Source organism: Anomalospiza imberbis, chromosome 3 (genome assembly GCF_031753505.1).
Source record: "Anomalospiza imberbis isolate Cuckoo-Finch-1a 21T00152 chromosome 3, ASM3175350v1, whole genome shotgun sequence".
Classification (NCBI taxonomy): Eukaryota; Metazoa; Chordata; class Aves; order Passeriformes; family Viduidae; genus Anomalospiza; species Anomalospiza imberbis.
Window position 1 is genome coordinate 61,030,280 of NC_089683.1, and position 24,932 is coordinate 61,055,211.

A 24,932-nucleotide genomic window follows, 5' to 3' on the forward strand; every position below is an offset into this window, starting at 1 on the left:
GCATAGATAGGAGGAAGGTTTTAGTATTTTGTACATCTTAATGAGAGAGGATATGCAGACAACCTTTGCTTTTTACTTGAATGAATAAGTAATTTAAAAAGTACTGTTGATACAACAGGAAGCTTGGCTACAATGCATAAATTAAGAAAGAAAATAATCTTTTTTCTTAAGGGGTCATAGGCTTTATAAGATGAAAGAGATAACACAAAACACATGACCAGTTTCCCTTTATGCTACCCATAGAAAATTTCTTTCCTTTGAGGTCATTTGCACCTCACTTCCAATTTCCTGAAAAGCTCATTTGAAACGCTCCCATATAGAAGCCTACTTAGGTTCTTTCAATTCTTATGTAGGGATCTGAGACCCAGAATATCTCTTTTGGTCTGTGAGTCTTTATTATAACACTGACTGTGTGATGATTATCCTATAATTTTATCAGATTTCATCCTAATCACTAGATTTTCAGGACCTCGTTATTCCTAAAACAAAGTTGTTTCAAGTTCCAGTAATGGTTTGATTATCCTCCTAAACATCATCATGCTCTTTTTCCTCCCTGATATTTAGCCTCAAATATATTTTTAGAAAGAAGTCACAAAATTCCAGCTCTAGTTTTTGTCATGCAAATAATACTCACACTTTCAGCCTCCTGTCATTTCATGCTGGTAGCTGGTTCCCATTCTAGTTTGTATTAGGCTTTCTGGGTTTGTCCCTGTGAAGGCCCACCAGTGACACATCAGCAGTGATGTCGTGTTGTCTTACCTCTACTGTAAACAATCCCTCTAATTTATCCTAGTGATCAATTTGTTTCTTTGAGTGCCATATAACATGGTTAGTTACAGCTGTTTGTAGGCTATAACCATTTTAGGTCAACAGATATGGTCAGATTTTTCCTTCCTTTTTTCCTCTTATGTCTACCTGATACCCTCCAGCTTTTCAGTTATAAAAGGCCTGGTTCTGACCCATGTACATAAACGTTTGCATTTTTAATACTCCAAGCCAAAAGGTGGTCCCAAGGGTTTCTTAGGTAGTATTTTGATCATCTTTTGTATTGACTAATATTACTTACTTTGTGATCAATCAATGTCGTTAATCCAGTCGTTGCTCTCAATTCCTAAATTAGATTGGGAATTGTCCTGAAGACGACCCACAAGATCTGTAACTTCTGCCTTTCCTTCAGCCTAGTGTTGCATTTTCAACACAGGCTGTGATCAGTCCCCCACCCTCCAGGTCCTCATGCATCTTAAAATTCCTGTGCTTATACCCCTCCTTTCCCCCTTAACTGGTTATTTCCCAGAGGGAACCTGTTATCACCAAAGTGTTTTCTTGACTCAACTGTTCAGGCATAATTCTGTGAGGTATTGTCCAGCTGGTTCAGGGTGTCACAGCTGAGCATCCTCCAGTATCATTGGGAGGGAGAGCCCTCAGCATCTTTCAAAACATTGCTGATGTGGACTGTAAGGACTCCTCCTCAGCAGAATATCAATGGTCTGCTCTTGCTTGCTATGTTGACCCTAAGAAATTTACTTTTTACAGTTTAATTGCATGGCTGTAGCCACAATGCAGTTGTTATTTAGCACTTTTCTCAGTCCATCTTTGCCAAACATAGTACAGAGTCTCTCCTGACTTCATTTGAAGTGAAGATTTTCAAAGTGAAAACATTTAAAAGCATTTGACATAACTTAAAAAATAGAAAACCCGCTTACAAATATAGTATTATGGGTTTTTAAATTCCCTTACCCCTTCAGATGACATTCTTTTATTTTAAATAGCAGATGCTATATTAGGTAGACTGCCGGTTTAAGTAGTTTTAACAACTGTTTTTACTAGTTATACAAATTTGTATAGCATTTTGCTCCTCTGTTAAATATAGGGGAAAGAACTAGCATGGCAGCTTCTATCCTTTTAACATGTGTTTTTGCATTTTCTTTGGTTTTGCACAATACTAGTGAAACATCTGTAGTATTCACTTTGCATACATTTTGGCAGGTGGAGTATCTCACCAGTGTGGCAACAATGGTGTACAAAAGATGGGAAATGGCCATCCCTGTTTAAGCTTTCTTCTGTATATCTCTGGGTCAAAGGAGGCAGTAGTCTGTCGGTGAAAAAAAATACTGGATTTTCGGATAGCTGTAGAAGTTATGTTAAAAACAAAAAAAGGTTGCTTTTCTTTCATAGAAGTTTTCCTTCCCTAATAAGAAAAGTCTGTTCATGTGTTATTTAAAGTGTCTTCCAAGAAACACAACAGCAATACTGGTTGAAAGAGAAAAGGATTGCTATCATTTAAAGGAAAGAAATGGAAAATCTTTAAGGTCATTTCTTTTCATGACAAAGAAACTTAAAAAGCATGGCAGACAGGATCTTCAAAGGTTTTAAAGTCCTGTCATCAGCTCCCAATCAATAGGAGTTAGATACCCAAATTAAGAGTTCAGTTCAAGCCTTGAAAGGTATTTGGGTGCTTAACCTCCTTTTACCTTTCACAACACTTCTAAGAATAAAATGGCAGTTTGATTGAAAGCACTCTGATGCTGTACCTTCATGTCCAGCACCTGGATAATCTGTAGCACCCACTGATAATTAGTGTAGTGGATACTTCTCTTGAAAGTTTGTTGCTTGTGCAGAGTTGGTCATGTTTATGAAACCGTTTTTCTTTGTGAAACAAAAATTTTGCTTGACAGTTTGTTTAATAAGGAAAAAAAAAATCAGAAGTACACTGGAAAAAATAGCATTGGTGTTTGCAGAGACTGATAATTCCAGTGAATCTGCAAAACTCCAGAGTCTGTATTGACTGAGGATGTGGATGAAATCGATTTCTTCGTAAAAGTTTTACAGGTACTGCTCTACACCTTGACTTTACTGGTCTGTGATTGAACATCTGCCTGTGCAGGACAAGACTCCAGCCAGATAACTGATGTTACTATCAGTGTAAAAAAAAACAGACACCATCTATAATATGCAAAATATGTTGCCTATCATAGATATTCTCTGCACTATAGCTTCTCTCAAAGTTGCCAAGCATCCACCTAAAAGCGGATCCTCTGAGTGCTATGTGGTGCAGTCAGAACCACCTGTGCTTTTTTTCTTTTTTTTTTTTTAAGTGTAATGCTCTCTCTGATAGCGGTGCCTGGGGCATACACAGTGGAAGTGGCAGTGCCCTGTGTTAACATGGAAATGCTGTTTGTTTACAGTCTTGAATCACTGAATCCTTCCTGTCAAGCCGAAAGCTTTCATTATAATGCAGGCACTTACCATCTCCACAGCCTGCTCTTGAGTGGCATCAAAACATAAGCTGGAATTTGTCATTATTATTGTCATATGCCTCAGAGTTCGTGAATGGGCCGTGGAACCCAAAGCCTTGGGCACTGAGTGGCATGTTTGGTCTTTTGGAGGAACAATTCTGCCTCTGGTCCAGCATTTGCATCTCTGAGACAGTTGTCACAGCTGCTCCCGGTAATGTTGAGTGTCATGTTTTTAGTGCAAAAGCACCTCATCTGAATAGCTAGGCAGTGGTTACACTCCGCATTTTCTCTTTGTTCTGTATCAGTCTGGCCCTTCTTCAGAGTTGGTGCTGAGAGCCGGTGGCTTTGGGATGGGAAGTGGATGGGACAGAGCAGACACATTTGCTTTCCTGCATTTCTGTCCAACTCGGGGCCCTTGGTCACTCTAAAGGGCAGCCCCTGCTGCCCCGCTGTCAGCCCGGCTCACAGCGCCAGGACTGTCCGCAGGCTTCTTGCTCCTGCCACTGCAGAGGGGCAGCTGCTGAGCAGAAAGAAATGAGTCTCAGCAGGCACAAATCTATTGCCTGTGTTTTCATTCTTTCCATTTCCTTCAAATGGAAAACAATCTGAACAGTTTCTGAGGATGAAGGGTATAAATCTGTCTGCTGCTATTTATACCGTGCTCGTCACTGCAAGTGTCTAAATGCTTAAAGTATATATTTGCTGCCTAACCTGAGGAGATCTTCAAGCCACTTGGGCTGTCACGAGCAGGCATGCATAAGACCAAGAGCAAAGAAGAGTCCTAGGGGATCTTTAGGTCTCATTCTTCCTCCTGCTTGGGCTGGGGAGGTTGACTCTTAAGCTGAAGGCTCCTGGGGTATTGGTAGGGTGGTAATATGGACCTCTCTGCTTGACATGGTGTTGAATGGTGACCCAGAGGAGTGACTTGCATCAGTGCAATAAACATATGCCTTATTATCCATTAACACTGAAAGGAAACGTTTTGTGTTCCGAGCCTCACAGACAGCACTTGGAGTGTTCTGCTTGTTTGGGTGGGTAGACACCAGTGGATGTCTTTTGAAAAAGGTCATAAAAATGGATGTGTCTGTTCTGGCTAGTTATTTTAATAAGTAACTTCCCCTTGTTTTTATTTGAATAGTAAGATACCCCTTTTCTGTCTGATCTCTTTCAAACATTCACTTTCACCATGCGTGCCTATGTGTTATTCTTTATTCCCATATTCTACATGGACATTCAAACAATATTAAAACCACTGATTCATTTAAATACTTTTTAAACTGTTGTTGTTAGTCATTTTTGTATTGACCAAATTTTTCATTGGTAATATTGTTGGCAGCAGTCCATGTCTGCCTGGCTGGAGGCCAGTTTAAGCTAGGCAGGATGAGCTCTATTGTTCAGCAGACTTGGATTTTGTTAAACTCCCTAACAGAAATATGTGTCAGGAGATTTGCAGCTATAAATTGGATCATGTTGGTGAGGTTGGGAACTCGCGCAGTGCGAAATTGAACATTTTGCCATGCCTGTTGCTAAATGTGTTTGTGCATGTTTCCTCCGTGGGTTTCAAAAAATAAAAGGAAAAAAAAAAGAGAAATGTATGAGAAAAGCTAGACCTGTTGAGCTCTGTCTTTACCTTATACAGCTGGTACTTTCTTTGATGTTGAGTGGTTGAAAAATGCAGCAATGCTTGGTTTTGTGCACTGAAATGCTAAAAGCAAGTGTGTTTTCCCTTTTCTCTCTGTGTGTTACAGGCAGTCAGATGCCACCGCAGCCTCCTGGCAGCCAGTCAGAATCCAGCTCCCACCCTGCCTTGAGCCAGTCACCAATGCCACAGGATCGAGGTTTGTTAGGTGTTGGGGGCTTTTTCAGTTGGTGCCAAATGCAGCCTTAATTTTAAGTTGCACATTAGCAATGTGAGATTTCCTGGAATTTCTTTCCCAGGGAAAATAATGACAGTCCTCATTGTAAAATGCTTGGGGGGTTTCCGTCTCTGGGGAAAGTGCAACTGAATAGCAGGTTTTACCAAACTATAATTGAAAATAAGGTTTTCTCAAAATACAGTGAATGCCCAGGGTATAAAGGCAGTTTCTGTAAATACTTGAGTCATGTCCTAGAGAATACAGCTCTTTGTTGTCTATCTTGGAATTAAGATGTAGAGAAAGAGTGCTAACTAGGAGCAGTTTTGCTACTGTTCTTAAAATTGTCATCTCTAATATCTTTGCATGGACACAATAGTCCTCTAACCAGTTCTAGGATAAAATATCTTTAAATATAAAGAGAAATCAAATATTTAGGTCAAATGGTTCAATCATTTGGAAATCTTGCCATGGAAAACCTTGCAGGCAAAAGCACTGTTCTAAAAGGGTGCTCCCTACTGTGTGCTCACAAAAATAAGCAGAGCATTTTTAAGTTAAATTTACCTTTTTTAAACTTTAAGCCCTTTTTCCTTTCACCTCCTTTCTCCCTAGCTCATGGAATACAGTTGTCACAGCTTTGTTGCGTGGCCATACGTGCGATCAACTTCTGTAAGCCGGGCATCCTGTCCATGCAGTGGTTAACATGTGCCAGTGACAGGCTTGCAAAACAGACACATGATAACTGTGATAAACATGGAGTTATTTATGAAATGCCCCTCCTAAAATGTCTTGCTTCCAGAAATATCCCAAGTAGCACCATATGGGGATACCATAAATACTAGAAGTTTTCTCACAGTGAAACAAGTTGAACTCACAGAATGACAAATTTCTGGGATAGCATCCAGGAGGAGCTAAGAGGACTCACAAAGAAGAGCAGAGAGTCTTAATTTTTGCTATTTTTCTGGGTTGAATGTCCCCTCCTCTAGGAATGCTGATTAATGAGAACATGAAATACAAAATTCCATGCTGGTTTGTTCTATTTCCTTTTCAGTCATTTTATATACTCAGTTGTTAGTGCAGGGACATATTTTCCCATTAAAAAATTCAGAATAGCATACATGTTTGGTGAAAAAAGAATGCCCTCAGTACCCAACACAAATACATGATGCTTTGTGGGATAGAAATGTCACGAGGCAGCAAGAATGGATCAGATGAAGGCTTTGAAGACCCAAACATCTCCGAAAGATGTGTGCATTTCCTGGCACAACTGGGTCTTGTCATAAAATGTTATAGTGCCCAGTAATAATTATCTCTGCAGGGTATGTTCCTCACCTGGCTTTGGGGGACAAGTTAGGCAGGTCTGACAGAACTGGAAAAGTCAAACCTCTCTGTTCTGCTGTAGAACAAAACTGGGGTTCAGTGTATGATCAGGAGAGGCAGACAGGTATTCAGAAGTAAAACAAAACGTAGCTGCCATAATTGGGAAGTCAAGCAAGTACGTAACAGTGAGAGAAGTAAAATTTACAGACTGATTTAGTTTGTTTTTTGTCTGCACAGTGAGAATTGTGGGTATGTTCTTAGAGAAAATGTGGTTAGGAATGTTGCAGGTTTTGAACACTTCATATGCAAAATCTGATGTAATATGCATGATCCTTGTGACCCAGCTTGTACAAGTCCATTTGTTTCATGCAGGAGATTCAAAATTTGTAGCTAGCTAGATCCTATTGATTTTGCAGAACATGTTCCCCAAAGCTTCTCTAAAGTCTGTGCTGTATGCGCATAAACATGTGTGCATTCCCTTTTGTGCCCTGTCATTGATTAGAGGCTCCTTTGAAATGGAAAACTTCACCTTTTAAAAAGGCTGTTACATTAGTTGATTCCTTTGCTTGCTTGAACTGGTTTCCACAAAACTTGAAGAAGGGAAGGAGGGGGAATGATGGGGACTCAAAGGGAAGGTGCTTGTCATTTACTGATAAAAACCTGAGCAGAAAATCGTTGCTGCTAAGGACACCTGATCTTTGGGCATCTGTTACAGTAATATAAACTCTCGACTCACTGATACACTTTCTCCAAAAAAAGAGAAAAAAATTAAAGGAAAATGAAAACAAAAACCCTAGAGGCACTCCATAGGATAAGGTAATGTTGTTTGTTTTCACACTTTGTATAGCATTTCTTTCCTTGTTTTGCGAGAGAATTGGGTGAACAAAAGAGTGCTAATCATTGCTTGAGCAGAATCCTCTGCTCTCAGTACTTGAAAAAAATGTTATTTACTAGCTAACATGAAGATTGACCAATGGGTGGAGTCTGAGCTGTAGCACTTCAGGATGCTAAAGCACTACTTTGAACCATTAAGTTTACACTTACTTATTTTATTGTTAAAGTGTTAGATTATATTTTACTGTGCTTTCCATGGTTACTCAGCACCCTTGTGGGATTTTTATGTTTGCCTACCTAAGACTCTACATCCCCTGTCTCACAATGCAGCATGAAACAATGACAACATTTTTACATGTACATTCTGTGTGTGATAGTAGGGGAGTAGTAATGTACTGCACATAACCAGTAATAGGAGCTTCTTGGGGGATTGGATTTTTTTTGTGCTTCTCAGGTTTCTTTTTATTTAGCTTATTTAATACATTTTGTAATAAGCATTAAATGTGTACTTCTAAAAAATAATTTTTAAATTTTTCATGTCCTGCTCAAGCTGTAGAACATTGGGACCTGCTCAGTGTAAGTGTAGCCTGCTATTCTAGGCACTTCTGTTCTTGTCCAGCCAGTAACTGGCCACTGTTGTTTGATGCCCAAGCAGTGAAATGGTTTTAGTTCTGCCAACACACAATGGCTACCTAAGAAACAAGAAATTTCATTTATTTTATGTACATAACCTATTTCTTAGCTCACATGACTTGGAAAGCAGTGGGACTTGAAGTCAAGTCCCATACACCTTAAAGAACTGTTGGAGCCAGACAGCTGTGGAGACAGACCGGTGTCAGAAGTCTCTTGGAGAAGCAAGAGTGTGTTTAACTGCTGCTGAATCCCAACAATTACCATTACTTGGGGCTACCGTAATGACAGTGTAGTCACAGCTAATTGAGGTAGTCATCGAAATTTGCTTCATTTTTGGGAAGAAGGAGGATGCACATCTTGTTCTCCATTTCTAACAGACCTACTCCAAACTTTCCTTTATATGATCAAAAGTAGGGGTTCCATATTTTGGGTTTATTGAAGTCAAGGCTCTTTATAAACTTTCTTTGCATCAGCCGCAGAGGTAGGGCAGCTGTCATAATCATTCAGCAAATACTTGAGGTACACAGCCACTTGAGTTCCCTATGTTCAGCTGTATCTATTTATTTGTTTGGGTTTTGGAAGCTGTAGTTTGAGGATGTCCTTATTGGCCAGAACTGTTCCAGAAGTTTGAAGTTATTTCTAGGAATCAAATAGAAGCCCAGCACATCCCAGTTGACCCTCTAAATTAGTTTCCTGAAACTGCAGCCTGAAAAAGAAACCTTTGTCCTGGCCATTAGCTTATACTCCCATTCTTACTTTTGCAAACTAACAGATTTCTGTCTGCTTATATGAACACTCACCTGTGCAAGCACTGTTAAGAGAATATTTGTCATAATAATGTTGAAATAGGCACTTTTACCCCTGCAGGAATTAATGGTTCTTTATGTAATTCTGAAAAAGCTTAGAAAACTTACCTGCTTTTAAATAGTATTTTCATGCTTATGCAGTTGGGTATGTAGATGTCAGGTTTCAGTCTTATATTAAAATAGTGAATTGGGAGCTCCTGAAAACCATTGAATTTAATGAAAACAGTTAATGACTTCACGTTATTACTCTAGCAAGCACTCTCATAATGGGGATACTTAAAGAAGCCTTATTTATTAGTGCAAATGTATATGGGTCAGAATTAATTTTTAAAAAATCTTTAATTGTTTTCCCCTTATAATTTTCACAGCGGTACATAGTTAAATATTCATGATAATGCTGATGATATGCTAAAGGTCTGAAATAGATCTGGAGTCTCAAAATCAACACAGGTTATTTAACCCTTTTCATCTAATGCACCACTGGGGACTTGCAGAGTGAAATCCCAGAGCACTGGAATAATTAGAAGATAGTAATGAGGATTTAATTAGTCCTTGAGATATGCTGAAATAGGACCACTGAGAACTTTTCTTTTTGGACATGGATTGCAAGCAGAATTGATGCTGTTGCAGCTGCTGTGATGTGCTGGAAAATGTATTCCATTGCTGGAGGCAGTTTCATGGCAGCATTCTGTGCCTGTCAGATCTATGTGGACAGTGCCTGGAGTAATCACCTCCAAAATTGTTGAATAGAAGTTGCCGCCTTCTTGATCACCTTCTCCTAGTACCTTTTCATTTTTTTTCTTTTTTATGTCATTCTTTCTGTTCTACATTTATTTCATTCCGTTGTTGACATCCAGCTTTTGAGGAGTGTCGTGCAGTTGTGTGCTCTATTAAAAACATATCACAGTCAGGGACAAGGAGTAAGAAACTGCAGGCTCTTAAGAGTACAGGTGTTACACTAAGCAAAATTTGGATCTTTTTGACACTGCTGCTTGTAAGGTTTATCCTCAGATCTTGTCCTTATTTAGTATTAGATCTTCACAGAAGTGATATTCATCAGTAGCTGCAATGTAGTAAATTTAAATAGCTTTTTTGGCAGTCAAGATGTTATCCAGTAAGAGGTTGTAGCAGATGGGATGTGATCAGGCATTTTGATGTTCTCTTTGTGCTTCTCTACAAACACTAAGTAGCAACTGAATTCCTGTAACTGAAATTCCCTAATTTACCCATTAGATTTCATACAGGTATTTTTCTCCCCTTTAACTGTTTTCTGGGCATGCTTATTTGTACACAGTCATTACATAAATTCCACTGTCATGCATTTTCTTCTAACAAAATATAAATGTTTTAACTTGTGTGGAAGACACAGAATACCAATCAGGTGTTTTGCACCTACAATTTCTGATCAGATTTATGGCTTAATACTGACATTTGATGGTAGAAATTCTTTTCCCTGAAATCTATTATCTTCTTAAAAAGGGAAACCAGAAGGAAGAAAATAGATCAAAGAATTCTTATTGCAACAAGAAAGATACTGTAGTTTGCTTTTAGATCTTAAAAATACTTTTTCCCTGAGAATACATTTTTTACTCTCATTTGGGGATTTGGGATCTATTCGGAGCACTGAGGAGCTAGAGAATAAAATGATTCTTGTCATTAACATTCTTCTGCTTGCCATGTTAAGGATGTTACACTACTTAAGGTTAAATCAAACTTGGTAATAAATTTACTTGATGTAGACTGAAGTGTTTCAGGCTCTTAAAGAAAGATGCTTGAGACATGCATAGAGTGCAAAGCCACAGGTATGTTTGAGTGCCTCTTCTGCACACAGCGTTCTCCAAGTGGGTCAGTGCAGGGGAGCTGAGCTCTGTCTGGTATGCAAGAGACTCTGCCAGGCTGGGCAGAAATCATGCCCAGAAAACTGGGGTTAGAGGAACTGTGCCCTCAACAAACAGAAATGTGCATCCCATAAGGAGGAAAAGCAGGTTTTAGTTGAAACGGTCACACTTACTCTGTAAAGAGTCCCTTTTTTATCTCAAGGCGTGTGATGAAGTAGGAACATGATGCCAAGGAGTACACGGAGCAGGTCTATATGTGAAGGCAGTAGAGCCAAGCACTAAGCTTTATTGGTGACTCAGAAAGCTACATTACTTTCTCAACTTAGTGAGTGCTAAATTTATTGACAGTTTTTAAAAAAGATCGGGGGCTCATTCATTTTTACCTCTGTATTTTTAATTGGATTGTAAAAGTGGAAGTGCACTGAAATGTAGTGTCAGTGTGATAAGCAGGTTTTTTAAATGTGTGCATGCTATTTTTCTTTGCTATTTTGATTAGCAATGCACAGCAGAAAAGCTTACAATATGTCTACTTCGATTAGTAATCAACATCACTGGGAAGAAAAGTTCCTATTTTCCTCTCTGAGCTGTGGAGTGCATAGTTTTGTGTCTGTTTGTCTCTCAAGTGTTTCAGGAAAACCTGCTTTTCTTGCCCAAAAGTATTAGAAATTATGATACTCTGCCAAAATGGGTTAATTCTTAAAGAAGTCGATTGCCATTTCAGGATGCTGGTTCCAGACTGTACTTGGATTTCAGACATACACCAGTCAGTCTCAGCTTTAGGTTGATCTGATTACTTGTGGCCTATGCTAAATATACAGCAGGCCATCTGCAAGAAGAATCAAAGGACAAAAGGGTATGATTTACATATGATAAACCATGCTGGGAGACAGCAAAACTGCAGAAGTAGGATGTGAAATAAGTAATAATATCTGTACAATCAAAACCCAGAGTCAGGTATCAACAAATAAATTTTGTATACCGGCAGCTGGTCATTGCACGCTTCTTGCTGATGTTAAATCTTGTTGGACTTGGAGATGAATCTTTATTTCATTTTTTAAACTAAATTGGGGATTCTCTTTTTGAGATTAGGGGGCAGAATTGACTTTTTCTGAGTGAGTTTATATAGTTGCCAGCAGAGAGACTTCTCATTAGAAAAGTTTCCACTGACTTCATTAGGCAGCCATCAAATTCCCTGCCTCTGGGCTCGGGGAACAAGATAAGATACAGCAGTTACTGAAGAAGAACTTGACAGAGTGAGTCAATGTTGCTGTCACATGCTTGATGTGAAGTTACTGGGTATGATCCCTGTCCCTGGGAGAGCTTCCCATCGTGGCCTATAAACTGGGAGCTGCCTGTGGTCTGCCTTTTCAACAGAACCACAGTTGTCAGGACACTCAATGCCTAAGTTAACCTTTTTATGAAGCTTCTGTAAAGACAAACAATCTCTGATCTAAGACCCTTTTTGTCTTTTGAAATTAATTTACAGGACAGTGAATTGAAGTCTATATCATGTATATATTAATAGCTAACACTGGGTAATTCCTACCATCCCAAAGGATCCCAAAAGAATAAACACTCATCAGGGAACAGCTGCAAATCAAGGGAAGGAAAAAATCAGTCAAATCATAAATCATGGTAAAAATAAGACGGAGGCAAAGGCATTTTGGGACTGAGGACAACACACTGATTTTGTGTTTTTGAAAGAAGCAATATAATTTATTTTACATGTGTGCAAGAGAAGACATATCACGTATATTTTAGTCTTGTCCACAAAGAATATATAGCGACATTCAATATATTTACTTATTGAAAAGGAAGATCTGAGTTGATTCAGAACCTTTGAACAGCAGTCTCTGGGGAGGGTAAAATTTTCAAACCCAAAATTTAGACCATTAAGCCTGCAGGTTTTGCACATTATACATTGTAAAATGCCATTCCTTCCTTGCTCTCCTCCATGATTTTCCTAAGTGTGCACGTTATTAGGGAAATGTAGATAAATGTTGATTGTGCAAAACAGACAGACTCCTCAGGTTTTTCATGTTGCTGCTGAGATTAATTCCAGCAGCCCAAGCTACCTACTGAAATTCAGGATTCCCTTCAGGGGCAGCTGGGAGAGCAGGGTGGGCGCTTTTGTACTGCAAGTCACCGTGACCCTGATTTTCCAAGCACCATAGTAAAAGCATCTTGTGTAAGGTATATTACAGTAACAAATTATGTGTAAAATGGTGAATGAGAAATGTATTTTTTTATTAGGCTATGTGTGAACATCTCCATAAATGTCTTTCCTTCTTTGTCCTCAGTATAGCACTTAAAATTTACATCAGAGGGCATTATGCAAGGTTTGCATTAGGAAAGGTTGGATATTTCTTCCCCGGCTACCATCTGGGTAATCTGTCTGATCCTTCCCCAGATTCTAATTTATCAATGATAGATTATATGAATTTCAAGGCTAGGCAGTAGCAGAGGGAGGTTTAGGGGTGGGAAAAATTTAAACATTATTGCATGCTATACATAGACTGGGTTTTGTAATATCAGAGAGAGAAGCAGAGGAGATTCAGCCAGTTAACCTAATAGCACAGCTGGTAAAACACCAGGGGGTCTGGGTTAAAACCTTAGCTAGGTCATTAGTTTCCCTCTTCCCCAAAGCTATTCACATTGTGAAGAGAAGCAGTCAGACAAATAAACAGTGAGGAGACTGTAAGATAGATATTAAAGCATAATAAGAAAATAATTTTAAAGAAAAATAAAACTAGTCCAGCACTTTTTCTTAAACAGAACATTGGTCTTTTTGTGGAAACGAGAAATACTGCAGTGATCTTTGCAGGAAATCCTAATTTTTCTATGGTGATGTTTTCCTTTACTGCTGTTTCCCATAAGCAAAGAAACATTGTTGAATGGATGTGAAGAAATGTGGAGGTTGTACTGCAGATATTAGCAGATGCCATTGTGAAAATAAATTGTCCAGATACCAAAGGGAAATCATGTCACTGTTCCTCTAGACTAGAGAAGTTCAGATGGTTTTAGTGGTGTTCTGATGGTCTTGGAGAAGCTGACAAGGTTTATGTGGGTTTTTATGTGGGCTGAAAAAAAGAGCTCAGTGTAGAAACTTGATTACATTTTTTCATGGTTAATGGAGAAACATTAGAAGAACTTCTAATTAGAAGAAGAGCAGTTCATTAGAAGAAGAAGAGTTCTCAGAAGAACTGAGAGAGTGAATGTCTGAGGAAGGAAAGTTTGCCAAAAACTGTATCATGGATGTGCAAGCATTTGCTCTTTTTTCTCAAAGAACTTTCTCCTAAAAACATTTTGGAACTTTTTTTTTTAAATAGAATGTGATTGGAGAAAGAAATAAGAAATGTTAAATACCATTTTTAGCTTTTACAAAATATTATGTCCAAAGATATTTTATGCAGGTGTAATGCAGGTATTTTATTTATTTATTATTTATTTTGTCTGCCTATTAACTGGACAGGAATATTGAGAATTAGTATTTGCATTGTCTAAATTAGATTGACACTGCAAGGTCAGCCACTCATGCTCACCAACCTATCACCCTGTGGTGTGTATTTCCAAGTTACATGCTGTGTGTATGTCAAACATAGGTCTGGCTGGGCATATGTTAAAAAGGTTGCTTTCTGGAAAATGAAAATAGGATCTGGGGTATCTCAAATGTAAAGAAATCTTGTGCCTGCTTGCTCTTGATACCAGGTTTTTATGCCACATGATTTCATTTGATTTACTTAGTTTATTTTCTGATACGTGGGTCAAACCTTCACCAGTTTCTTAATTGCTGTTATTTGTTTAGACCTATATAACATTTTTGTCTGCTTAGATTTTTTTTCCAGTGCCTAAATCTCTCTCCCTGTGTCCTTTTCAGTGTTTATTTTAAGTAGCACCTTAGGGGTAAGTACGACGCCATTCTTTGCCAGTGACAGTAAGCAGTTTATGGCCAGGTAGAGCTGGCCTCCCATAAGCAATGGTGCAACAGAATTTTCTTAGCTCCTGCTGTCTGTAAGCCACACATCTCCAGGTTTGACCACACCATGTGAAGTGTTTGTTCATGTACCATCTGCAGACAGTCTGGTTGCATATTTAGGGTTCTGGTGTCACAGGCTTACATGAGAATAACCAACTCTTTCAATTACTAAAACACTTAATTAATGTCTGAGTTGTGTTCTGTTGGCTATTTCCTTGCAGTGCTCTGAGGTGCTGACTATGGACATTTTTAGCTGGGCAAAAACCCAGACATGGTTCACCAGTCCAAAGCCTTCCTGAGCTGTCCTTGCCATCTGAAACGGGTGGGCTAGGCAGAGTTTCGGTGGGACTGTGATGTTCCTCAGCATCCTGCCATGCTAGCAGGGTGCCAAATCACACAATAATGCTTTTCATTTGTTTAGCTTTACCCTCACATGTCTATCTCAGTGCTGTTTATCCACAGATGAGCTAGATTTGGGAGTCACTGCTTTAGATCTGTCATAGTTCTGTTGTATACTCTGGTGAAAATCCTGAGAGAGTGGATACAACACAAACCGCTGTCTGAGGAAGGAAGGTCTGCCAAAAGCTTGTGTCATGGGTGTGCAAACATTTGCTCTTTTTTCTCAAGGGTACTGACCAGTGCCTTGTTAAAATACCAAGCATTGGAAATTTCTGTTTCTACCCATACACAAGTTTTTCCTTTAGAGGTAGTGGAAAATATCTCTTCACATACTTTATTTTTTTGAGCTGATTCATAAGTACATGATTTTATTTTGCTTTTCCCTAATGAGTTGATCATCAGTGTATGGATCCAATCTCTTTCTACTTTTCTTATTCCATGATTTTCAGACTAATAAGCCTGTCTAGCTAGTAATAGCTCTTGCTTCTCTGCCCTTGAACAAAGGGAGCTTCCTTGTTCCTTACTTAGAAAGGTTCCTGAGTTGTTTTGGTTGCAAGCTCTGTCACTAAGCATGCCCCTCTAGGAAGAGCTGCAGCCCAGTGTACTTTTTTCTTAGGTAAGTTCATTTTTACGGTATACTGTTGCACATTGTACCTATCCTCATTTCTTATTTATCAGATACATAGGTTAATGATGATCTGCTATCACTGTAAACTCCAAGGTTTTGTAAGCTTATAATGAGTAAGTGTTGCACATGTTTTCAAGTTTAATTCATTCATGAAAATTGATGGACTACTCCTGGCTAAATCAAATGCTTCTCGTTGACCGTGGTTAAAGTGTGTGCCAGTAGACAGTTGCTGTCCATCAACTGATATGCAATAACCTGTTCCTTTGCAGTCGCTTCCTTTTTGTTTGAGCTTCTACTTTTCTTTTTTCCATATTCAAGCAAAGATTTTAAAATATCACAAGAATCCATCTGATGTTTTGCAGCAGCACCCAGCACGCTGAGTGGGTGTTTTTCATGGGTAGTGCTAAGGTGGTAGTATTCAAGAAACAGATGGGTTTGGATTGGTCAATGTACAGATGTAAGTAAGACAACCTTGGTGCACAATTTCATCAAGCTTTAGTCATTTACTATTGTATATCTGTTTTGTGTATACATATGCCTGAGGGAAGGAAAAGGTTTTAAATTATTTTAAAAAGTCATCATAGGTGGTATTAGCTAAATTATGTGTATTACCAGGTGTTCATGCTCTTTAGAACAATAGAAGCTTCATTTTTGTCTTTTCCTTCATCAAAGGAGCAGAAACACTTCTATCACAAGCATTGCTTGGTTTATTTTTTCTCTGTATTTTTCTAAAAAGAAAGAAGAAAAATAAAATGCTACCTGACCATTTTTAAACACTCTATGTATGTTCAATTTGAACATGCAAACATATTTTATTATTGTTACAGTGTGATAACTGTTAATAGTATGCTACTCTTCCACTGAGAACAAAACAAAAAAAAAACCAGCAAAGATGACTCTGCAATGTTAAAATGGTTTTTAATACAGTCATTCTTCACGTATGTAAATGGAGTATAAAAGCTAACTCAAAAGGAAGAGAATGCTTCTGGCAGGGTCACTTTATTCAGCTACTTCTGAAATAGCTTAGTTTGCCAAAACCCACTCAAGTGTTTTTTCAATAAGTAATCTTTTGTTGTGATGGCAAATAAAGCATCACCTCTACCTCTTTTTATCATTAATATTAAGGGAAGGGAGTAGATTTGTTCACTGATGAGTGTGTTGCCACTGCAATTTTAAAAGCTTAATTCACAGCTATTTCCTAGCAGTTTAAAAGACAAAACAACCCACCTTGTTGTCACAGGGGTTGACATGTCAGATGCAGTCTGGCTGTTGAATCAGTTCACTACCATTACTCTAGTGCACCTTTAATGTAATCCTACTTCCATTCTTTACAGAAGAAAACTTTATCTTAAATCTAATTTTCTGGAAGGAAAATTTATTTCTTTTTGTATCAGCTATAAAATGAAGTTGAACACTAGGGAAAATGTGTGTAAATAAGGAAAAATGAATGTATGCCAGCTGCTCCCTTTCATTTCTGATAAGATTTTTAGAATTGATGTTGCTTTTTCTTTATGATGCATGAATGTTAATGTATTGACCAGGAACCCTTTTCTTTGTAAGACATCTGAGCTTTCTGCAAATACTTATAACACTTCAAACTCATACACTGATCTCTGGATGTTGACTGGGCTCTCAAGGAGGTTGATGAGGATAGGCTCCTCTATGTTGTAATGGAATCCAGATTACAGTAAGAACTGTTCTTTGCTATTCCACATCTCATCTATAGCTGAAAGGACTCCTCTGCCCCCTGGAAGGAAATTTGAGGATGCCCTGTTTTAACATCATGCTTCAGTGTACCATACAGACAGTAGCAGAACATAGTATAGCATAGATATTCTTCCTGAATTTCAGGATTCGTTTTCCTTAATTCTTTATCTTAATATCTTCCTTCAAGAGAAAATAGCAAAGCCAGCCTTGATTTGAGAGGAATCCTACACCTTCTAAGATTATGAAACTCATGCCTCACATCAAAAGCAGTTTAATAGTGTTCCTTTTTTGTTGTGTTAACCAACATCTTTATTGAACTAAGGCTAGAGCATGAGTTTGAGTAGTATCACACAGTTATCTCTGCTCTTCAGTTTCTGGCATGCCCGCGGCTTGGTTTTGGCCAATGTTTCCTGAGCTACAGCCCAGAACATGGATAAGACAGGACAAGGAACTGTGCCCAGAAGTCATACAGATAAGATTACCAGGACTGAGTGGGAAGGTTTATCTGGATGGACACAAGTGTCCCACTCTCTTCCTGACATATTTTATTTATGACTGTACACATAGCTATACATCCATTCCACAGCATCCAAAATGAATGAGGAGGAGTTTACTGAAGAAAAGGTCATTTGAGTAGAAACGCTTATTTTTTACTTATTAGTCTGGTCCCTTTAGAAGCCTTTTTGACAACAGCAGAGCTGGTTAAAACTGATAATCTCCATGTTTTTCATTAGACATTAGTCCATGTTCTCCATTAGCTTCAACAACCAGCAGGCCCTCTGCATCACTACTAGAAATTACTATACCAGTAGCTGTTCAGTATATCACCCTTCCTTGCAGTGTTAAGGAAAATACTGCTTGCAATAATAATGGGGCTGAAAAACCTTAATCACTAGAGCAATGTTTGGAAAGTTACCTCATATGGATTAAAAGCTGAACAGAAAAAAACCTCACTTCTATTCTAGACACAGGAGTAACTTTACTATCTTTATAATAAAAATCTTAGTTTGACCAGTACAGTTTTTTTCATTCAAATGGATCCCACAAGAGTGATATATATGGTGTGTGTCAGGAGCGTGGGCTTTAATTTTCTACAGACATATGATTGTATTAGGATTCTAAATTACTTACAGCACTGTTAGCAGAAGACATAGGCCTTCTAATAAGAGCTGTGCCCAGAGTGGAACTGTTTTAAAAATCAAGGGGTCTGTTTCAAAATAAAGCTAAATGGAGAAGGTCATGCAAGTTTTCCTTTGCAGAAGGGTTGAGTTTTCCAACCAGTACAGACCAGTTTCCAAGCTGCCATTTTACACTCAGTTTTGTGCTGTGTCATGTGTCAATGTCCGCTCTGCCGCCACAGCAAGTGCTAGACTCTGACTTTGCAGTTCGGGTGTGATCAAGTTCCTTGTCTTGGGGCTTGCACAAAGATCAGGAAAAATTGATGCATATTCTGCCAAGTCTTGCAGTTGGAGTTTTAGCACAATATGAATTGAGCTGTTCACAGCACAAAAGAGCTGTGCCCAAGGGGTACAAAGTCATCTCATCTCCTGGTTTTTCTCCTTACAACCTGCACCTCAATGTTTTCAGTTATGAGTCTGATCACGTGTCTGGATATTGCTCAGAAAAAATTATCTCTCCATTAATCAGGCATTGAGTGTCCGGGGGCAGGGAGAGGGTGATGGTTGGTGATAACCAGTGGGAGGACACCCCAGCCCTGTGGGAGAGTCATCCTTTTGTGCCGCACCCCGGGGCTCCCTCCTCACCCTGCACGGTGGCAGCACAGACAGAGCTGGCTTGTGTTATGTGCGGGTTTTGCCTCGCAGGTAAATGGAAAGATGAAATTTAATATGTAAGCAGAACAGGAAAGAAAGGGGATTTCCTCCAGAAATAAAAAAAAAAACTAAATTTTGCTAGCACATCCTCCTCAACATTCTAATCAGCACTAAAACCTTTCAGGGTATAAAACACCAGAAAACCAGCATCCCTACATAGACATTTCACTGGCAGGATTGCAGGATTTTTCCCAGTTCATGAAAACTTTAAAACCCCACCTCAAAACCCTCTTCTTCCTTCATTTAATAGGCTTAGTTCTGTTCCTTCATGTGAAGCTTCTAAATTTGATACTGTTTCACTAGGTCTCATGCTGTCGCTTTTGAACCTTAAATTAAATTTGGATTCATTAATACATTTACAAAAGGGAAAAAGGAGAGAATGCAATGGAATGTGCAGGGGAAAGACTAGAAGAAGGACCTAGAGAACAAATACATAACAAAACAACTGTTTTTTCTGGCTGGTATGACTAGTGTTCACATAGAGGTAAATTTTAGCTCTGGTGAGTTTGTTGGCAATAGAGGAGTATTTACAGTGGGTTTCTGTATGCTGAAGTGAGGCATTTTGGTAGTGACGTATAATTTTGAAGATGTGATACTCCCACCATAAGTCACCAGGCAAATTCCCTAGTACTGCTAATAAACTAATGCATATAATTGCCTTTATTTTTTTTCCCCTAAAAGTTGTTTTAATTTTAAAATTGACACCCATTTCTAAATAAGCAGTACTGCCCCGTCTTCATTTACAAGTAAAGGCTTTCAAACCTTATCTACAGGTTTTGGTGGTTGAGATGAGACATCATTGCTGACTTGGAGATGTGTGTGATTTTCTTTGTATGAACAACAGCAGTTTTCTGGGTATTATTAGTCTGAAATAACTAAAGAGGGTTGGTTAATTTTAATGCCAAAGATTTTTTAGAAATAAAGAACAGTTACCTGAATGTTAATTTTTGCTTTGGTGCTTTTCTCCCTATAGGTTTTATGGCAGGCATACAGAGGAACCCCCAGATGTCACAGTATGGACCTCAACAAACTGGACCTTCCATGTCACCACACCCCTCACCTGGTGGGCAAGTGCATCCTGGAATTGGTAGCTTTCAGCAGAGTAATTCAAGTGGTACTTATGGGCCTCAGATGAGCCAGTATGGACCACAAGGTAAAATGCATGCTAGTGATAGATACAATAATTTGTATCTATTTTTACAATATATGTATGTATCGTGTATGTGAGTATGTATGTTAAAAACAACAAAAACGCACACACAACACTCTACATAAAAAAAAAAATCCTAAACAAATAAAGCTGTATCCAAAGGTGGAACTGCACCTTGTGGAAGAAGCTGTTTCTATTATTAGCACCTTTTTCTGTATAAAAATAGTGACCTTAAATTAGGCAAGGAAATTAAGAATCTGTGGCATTGCCAGGTCTATTGTTTAGGAGCCCAAGCATGTCATCTCTGTGATGAGGCTGCATTTGAGCAAGCATGGAATAAGGGTCACAACACCGCTCCCAAAATAGGACTTCTTTTCTTGGATAAAATCCCAAGGCCAGCCTGAAATTGCATGGTGACTTTGAGGGTAAAGTCTTCTAACAAGCATAATAATACAGTGGCTACTGTGGAAATAGAATATTGAGCTCTAATGCTTATGGTTTGTGAATCTTAACTAACCCTTCAGACTGAGAGAGACAGTTCCTTTTTTTTTTGCTTGTTTGGCAGAATTGGTGGGGGGAGTGAACCAAAATAGAATACACAATTTCTGCCCCTGGACAGCCTTGAACTTGTCTATTGTTTTGCCTTTAATAGATAACCTTTATAAAGTATGCATCTGTTTAGGGCTTTAATGAAGTTGAAGTCAAGCCATGGAACATATAAGGGTCAGTATTTTCTTTAGAGGAACATAAAGAAGCCTTTCTATTTCAGCATTCTACTGTTGCTTTCTTACTTAAAAGCCTCAAAAAGGACTTGAGCCAGCAATGGGAATTTCTGTAGGGATCGGCGACTCTCCCATGCTAGCAAGGATGGTTATTTTAGTCTCCCGAGTTTCTGAGAACTAGTTCTGATGTTTGTTTGCAAAGAGCCTTGCTTCCCTGTGCAATGCTCCTTTCTGTTTCATCTCTGGGTAGCGTTTGGTTTAGTGTTCTGAGCACAGGGCTGCAAGCCAAGATTTCCCAGTTTCTAATTTTGGCTCTGCCTTTTACATCATCTTTCAGCATAGGGAAGTAGATTCATTTCTCTGCTTTACTTTCCTTAACTATAAAATGGGACTAGTAATGCCTTATAGCCATGTGTGAAGATTAATTACCTAACTCCAGTTGACTGGTGCTTTCCTTTTATTTGGAAAGCGTTTTCTGGCCATAAAATGCTGTCCAAGTGCTTATTTTTATCTGCACAGTGAGCAACTAGCTTAACTGGTAAAAAATCCAGTGGATTTATGATGTGCTATCCTGACTTCCAGCTGTACTGCTGCTGCTGAGATTCCGAACCATGGGAATAGTGGTGTCAAGTGCAGTAAAACATTAGCCATCCACACTGATTGAATGGAAAGGTTTTTGTACTAAATCAATGCATTTAAGTAACACGCCAAATACTACTTTCTTTTTTTGCTTGAGTTCAGCAGTTCTTTTCCTCCCTCTGTGGATGAAAGTGCCTATGTAATGATTTTATGGGTCATGGTCAAGAAGAAACTGCTATTAAAAAGTGAACTTGAGGGACAGGAAGAAAATGAGCATCATTGTCATTAACAGACCATTTCAGAAGGGTTTGGTGAATAGTGTGATGGATGAAAACCATGTTCTTCTGCCAGTGCTTGGGAGGTACCAATGATTCTGTGCACCGGTCATCATAAAATAAGGGCCTTGCAGACTGTAAGCTCTATAGGTAACAATTAGACCAGAAGAATGCTACATTTTCACCAGGTTGATCTAACCACCAGGGATGAAGATAGTGATATTTCCAAGTTATGTGTTTACCTGGACTTAGGGTTTTAATAGCATTTTTTCATTTTAAATGAAAGTAATTCATAATTGCAATTCTTAACATACCCAGTTATAAAGCATAATCATATGCCAGCAGTGATGAATATATAATAATGTTATCCCATTTGCCTTTTTCTGCCAAAATAGCAAATATATTAAAAATTACGTGGGTTGAAACCAAGTTCTTAAATTATTAAACTACAGTAATTCTCACGGATCTGATTTGCTTTCCGTGTTTTGTTCACATAGGCCTTCTTCCAGAATATTGTTAAGCTTAGGCTGGGTTTGACAGGACTACTTGTATTTTCATATATGCATCAAAGCATTCTGGACACTAAGCTTTTGATCCAGCTTTGAATACTGGATTTCACTATGTGCTGTCCTGAAAACAATTGCTCAAGGCTAGTGTCCTCTGTGCAGTTGAATTGCTCACCATAATAAAGACTACACCATTAAGTTTGGACTGGAAGTATTAGCCCTCAGTTCATGAGAGCAGAATGATCCATTTCATGCCTATGGTTGATTTATTTGATTTTCATGTGTTTACATGACACTTAGAACTATAATAAGAGCAGAATATATTTTTCCCAGGAAGCAGTTCTGTACTGGGTCCTAGTCCAATTCTGTGAAACCATTTCCTACAAAAATAATAAATGGCTTTGGCTCCACACTTCTGTGTGTCTGGGATATAACACAGGAGCATACAGTACAGAAGATAAATTTTCATTTTTTATTAAATCCTAGCATTTTCCTGTCCCCAAGAATTAATGTAAAAAAAAAAAAAAAACAAGCAGAGTGAGGATAGAAGTTGTTACTGAAAGAATCTCTTTGGTTTGTATTTGGGCAACATCTAGCTCAGGGGCTAATGAAGCTCTGGTCTATGACCTGAGCATCAGACTGCTGCCACAGCAAAATGTCCCTTAAATGCACTCTGGAGAGCAGTCAGATGCCATAGTCAGTTGGATCTTTTAAGACTGGGGCAGAGAAAAGCTTCCTGTGAATCAGTAAAATGTCTCAGAAATGCATCCTGTCTTCCTATCCTTTCCTACTCAATTCAGGAGTAAAGCTGTTCTCTTGGGGTATGACAAAGAGGGAAATCGGTACTGAATTTGTTTGGTACTGAATTTGTTTGAACCGCAACCCCAGAGCTTCACTGTAAGTTAAACCCCCTTTTGCTTGTGATAAAGTAGTATGAATTGAGTATTTGTGCTTTTAATGTTGGATTAATTTCACAAAAGCATTTTGCTGTCTAGTTCCCACTGATTTTAATCCTAGATTTTAATCAAAATGGTAGAATCTTAAGGATGAGATGCCCTGTGTATCTTGAGAGTGTGGACCTCCGAATCCAGACCCATGTATGCAAGAGTCTGTGGAGCTAAGGCTTAAATATCAACTATGACTTTCTGAAGTCCCCTAGGTAAAATAGTTTAGAGGAATTCAGAACAACACATTTAAATTGTCTGTAGAAGAATAGCTTGGTGGTTAAGTGCGCATGTAAAAAATTCTAGAACTATTCCAAGACGCTCTTTTTAATATGGTGAATCTGATCTATGTCTCTAAAGCAGAGAGCAAAGCTAACAGGTAGTTCTCAAGTCTCCCTCTTTTTAGTTTGCCTAGAAATGGCAAGATCTCAGAGCACTTTGTTCAGCAAACCTGAACAAAGTGGACCAGAGTTTCAGCAGTAAGTATGAACATCTGTCTTTGGCAGGTTGTTAGTCAGTTTTTTTATACTTTATCTTCATTACACTTTCTTTTTCCCTCTTGATCCCTGTTACAGCATTGTTTTTCTCATGCATTAGAGATGTTGTCTCTCTTGATAGAATTCTACTCTGCCAAGGGGGAGTTGGAATCAAAAATCCCTCAGATATGGAGGGGAGGAGTTGTTCAGTAGCACTGTGCAGCCGCTGTTGCCAGGCTCGTACCCACTTGAAAAGTGTGGGCTCTTGAACTTGGCTGCCTGACATGTCCAGCTGATGTGGGCTGGCCTAGCATCTGCTGCATTCATTGTGTTTAATGCTGCATCCATCTGTTTTCTGTCAAAGCCACTGCCAACAAATTACTAATCTATTAGAGAAACATGGAAATAAGATTGCACTCCTCATTCCTGGCAATTCCTCTTGTATTTTGGTTTTTCTTTTTTTGCTTTTTTTTTTTTTGCTTGATTTTTTTTTTTTTTTTTTTTTTTAGGAATAGCTAGTACTTGAGGTATTGAGGAAATGCTTAGGAAAGAAAAAGATGGAAAAAAACATTGAAACTTGTTTTCCTTACTAAAAAGATACAACTTCCCTGTGCATCTTCTATCCCTGAAGATGAATGATTAGGAGCTATTTTAACTGAGCCACATATTTTTATGGAGAAGATTCCACTGTTCTTTCTGTGTTGTGTGTATGCTGGAAAAGCCAAAGGACATAAGATTACATTTTTTGTCCCAATTCAAAATAGCATCAAAACAGCAGTAGTGTTATATCATTGGTGTTTGCTCCTCCACACATGCTGCTGAATGTACTTTGTAGACCCTAAATGACAAAACAAATTGGCTTTATGTAAATTGGACTGACAGTAGCTCCCAGTGATCGTGGATATCAGGTCTGCTAGTCTAGGGAGAGAATTTGCTTCACTTTGGGAAGCGGCGTTACTAATAAGATAACATAAGATGTGCTAACTGCTGTACATAATCTTTGAGTGCACATATACACCATCCTGCTGTATTACATTTTTTTTGTATAAAGCAACTGGAAACCCGGAGCAGCATCCAAGTTGTTTGCTGTTGCCTGTAACACATCACAGAGCAGTGTGAAACTAGTCAACCCTTCAGTCTGTAGTCACTTTTGCTGGATCAGATGCATGGCTTGAGCCGGTCTCAGCAACTAAAACTCTGACTGGTGGTGATGGCCCA

At 38.7% G+C, this 24,932-nt stretch overlaps 1 protein-coding gene across 6 annotated transcripts in view; it reads left to right on the top strand.

Annotated features, from left to right (window-relative positions):
* ARID1B (AT-rich interaction domain 1B) overlaps window positions 1–24,932 on the top strand; it is a 326,002-nt gene that overhangs the window by 239,453 nt on the left and 61,617 nt on the right. For 5 of the 6 annotated variants that reach the window (XM_068184669.1, XM_068184668.1, XM_068184670.1 and 2 more), the window contains 2 exons: window positions 4,985–5,074; window positions 20,036–20,215. In XM_068184669.1, the coding sequence (XP_068040770.1) occupies window positions 4,985–5,074; window positions 20,036–20,215 (270 nt within the window). The remainder of the gene's footprint in view (window positions 1–4,984; window positions 5,075–20,035; window positions 20,216–24,932) is intronic. The other variant, XM_068184673.1, reaches the window with a different exon arrangement.